At 69.2% G+C, this 2,264-nt stretch overlaps 1 protein-coding gene across 1 annotated transcript in view; it reads right to left on the bottom strand.

The window, feature by feature from the left end:
• The window catches only part of NTN3 (netrin 3), a 14,561-nt gene extending 12,330 nt beyond the window's left edge, over positions 1-2,231 (bottom strand). Inside the window, exons 1-6 of the mRNA XM_030884381.1 lie at positions 1,307-2,231; positions 1,042-1,230; positions 762-911; positions 597-647; positions 412-486; positions 5-129 (exon numbers count right to left, since the gene is read on the bottom strand). Of these exons, the coding sequence (XP_030740241.1) occupies positions 5-129; positions 412-486; positions 597-647; positions 762-911; positions 1,042-1,230; positions 1,307-2,231 (1,515 nt within the window). The remainder of the gene's footprint in view (positions 1-4; positions 130-411; positions 487-596; positions 648-761; positions 912-1,041; positions 1,231-1,306) is intronic.
• Between the last annotated feature and the right edge of the window lie 33 nt (positions 2,232-2,264).

The raw sequence follows: 2,264 nt of genomic DNA, 5'->3' as shown, positions 1-2,264 counted from the left end.
GCACCCAGAGCGCGCTGCTCCCACGCCGCGTGCGCTCCTCGCCGCTCCGGAAGACCGCTAGCACAGCCACCGGAAAGCGCGTCCACTCTCCGTGCGTCTCGCCGCGCGCGCCCACCGCCACCTGCACCGCTGCAGGGAAGGCGAGAGGGGCGGGGTCAAGCAGGGGCGGGGCCGCGCGCAGGAGCACCGGGTATCCCTGTGGGTGGACCCATCAGGACAATCACTGGCAGGAGTTTCAGAGGAAGGGGGTGGAGTGAGGAGGAGGGCGGTGGGAACCCTGGGGGGTGGCGAGGGTAGGGGGGCGGTGGGAGCCTTTAGGTGGTGGTGAGGGATGGGCTCCCAGCACGGCTCAGGATATGAAAAATGAGATGGGGTAGCCAGAGAGAGGGGCAGGTGGCCCCGGTCACCTACCATAGTCCTTCCTGCAAAATTTCTTCAGGCTGATCCGGTAGCTGCCCTGGGTGGGTCTGCAGTGGGCTTCACAGTCTGCGAGAGGTTGGCAGGCTGGAACGACTCCCCACTCCCCCTACACACACCCCTCTCCTCCTTTCAAGACTCACACCCTTTCCCCAGGCTCCTGGTGAATGGCCACCTACCCGGAGGGTCCACAGGGTTGCTCTCTTCAACAGGCCCAGGGTCCGGGGTTTCTGTGGTGAGGGTGGGAGAAGGCCTGGAATGGGGGGAGGCGGGGGTGCAGGGATGGGGAGGTGGCAACAGAGGGACTCTGGGTGCCGGGGCCCAGGCTGGGCAGGGTCACTCACTCACGCAGGGTGCCACTGGGGACCTGCTCTGCTGGAAGTCGGGTGCGCAACGGTTGCAGGTGAGGCCAGTGACGCCATCCTTGCAGGGACACTGACCCGTGGTCTGGTTGCAAGTTTTGCCAGCTGCCCCAACTGGGTGGCAGTCACAGGCTGAGGGCAGAAGTGGGAGGAAGGGCCCAGTCAGACCTGGGCTGGGCAGAGACCCAGTTGCTGGGAGGGCGGGGGGGGGGAGGGGGGAGGGAAGAGGCCGGGAGTGGACGCGGACGGGCGCGGGGCTCACCCCTGCAAGCGCGACGGTCACTCAGAGCGCGAGCCGGGTCGCGGTAGAAGCCCTCCCTGCAGTAGTGGCAGTGGCGGCCGGCAGTGTTGTGGCGGCAGTTGAGGCACACGCCCCCGCTGCGCCGTCCTGACAGGCGGTAGAGCTCCACGTTGAAGCGGCAGCGGCGGGCGTGGCTGTTGCAAGAGCAGGCTGCAGCGAGAGGTGGGGTCAAGGGTAGGCTGACCTAGTTGGTCCCAGCTCCCCAGGACCCCCTCCAGAGCCTCACCAATGCAGGCGTGGGCATCCCTGGCGGTGGCCCGCTGCCAGGGCCTGTCGAAGTAGAAGGGCTTACAGCGGCTACAGTCTGGGCCCTCGGTGCCATGCTGGCAGTCGCAGAGCAGGTGGCCCTGGGCATCTGGCAGGCACTGCGAGGCGTGCCCGTTACACTTGCAGCGCCCGCCCACCTGCAGCTCCGTGGCCGAATAGGCATATGGGAGCACAGCTTCTGCGTCCCTGGCATCAGCCAGCATGGCCGGGCTGGTGAACACCACTCGAATGTCGGTGGCGGTCACCCAGTCTTGAAGCACCGGGCTGTTGTCCAGGTCCAGGCCTGGGGGGCTGCTGTCCTGCACGCTGAACGCCAGGAGACCTCCACCATCAGGCTGGGCTTGGGGCGCTGGGAAGCATAAGGCCTCAGGCCCCGGGCCTGCTGGGCCGGTGGTGGGGACCGGCAGGCGGCCATAGTCTAGGACGCAGCGCGAGGAGAAGAAGCCCAGCGGCGCCCAGCTGCGGCCATTGTCCTGCGACTTCAGCAGGGCTATGGAGGCTGGCGGCGGCGAGCAGAAGCGCAGGCTCACGAAGACCAGCTCAAAGGCCTTGCCCAGGGACACCGTCAGGGTCACATTCAGGGGCGCGCGCGCCAACGAGTCGGAGCGCCAGCACAGTGGCCCCGCGGTGCCCCCCGCCGCCGTCAGGAGGGCTGCCGGGTGTGCGAGGCGCGGGTCTGAGGCGTCGCAGGCCCGCGTGGCCGGCCGCCCGCACGTGCTGGACGCCAGCACCTCCCTGCCCAGGGCAGCGTTCACCAGGCCCGGCACGCAGCCGCGGGGGGCGCCGCCCTCGTCCAGGCAGGGGTCTCCGGGCGCCGGCGGCCCGGCGCGCAGGGCCGAGAGCGTGCCCGCGGCCAGCAGCAGCCTCCATGGCCAGCAGGGCATGGCCGGAGCCACGCGGGTCAGTCAGCGGCGGGG

This window comes from Echinops telfairi, unplaced genomic scaffold, assembly GCF_000313985.2.
Source record: "Echinops telfairi isolate 266 unplaced genomic scaffold, ASM31398v2 ScPeMD7_5;HRSCAF=22, whole genome shotgun sequence".
NCBI lineage: Eukaryota > Metazoa > Chordata > Mammalia > Afrosoricida > Tenrecidae > Echinops > Echinops telfairi.
This window is presented reverse-complemented; position numbering and strand designations above follow the sequence as displayed.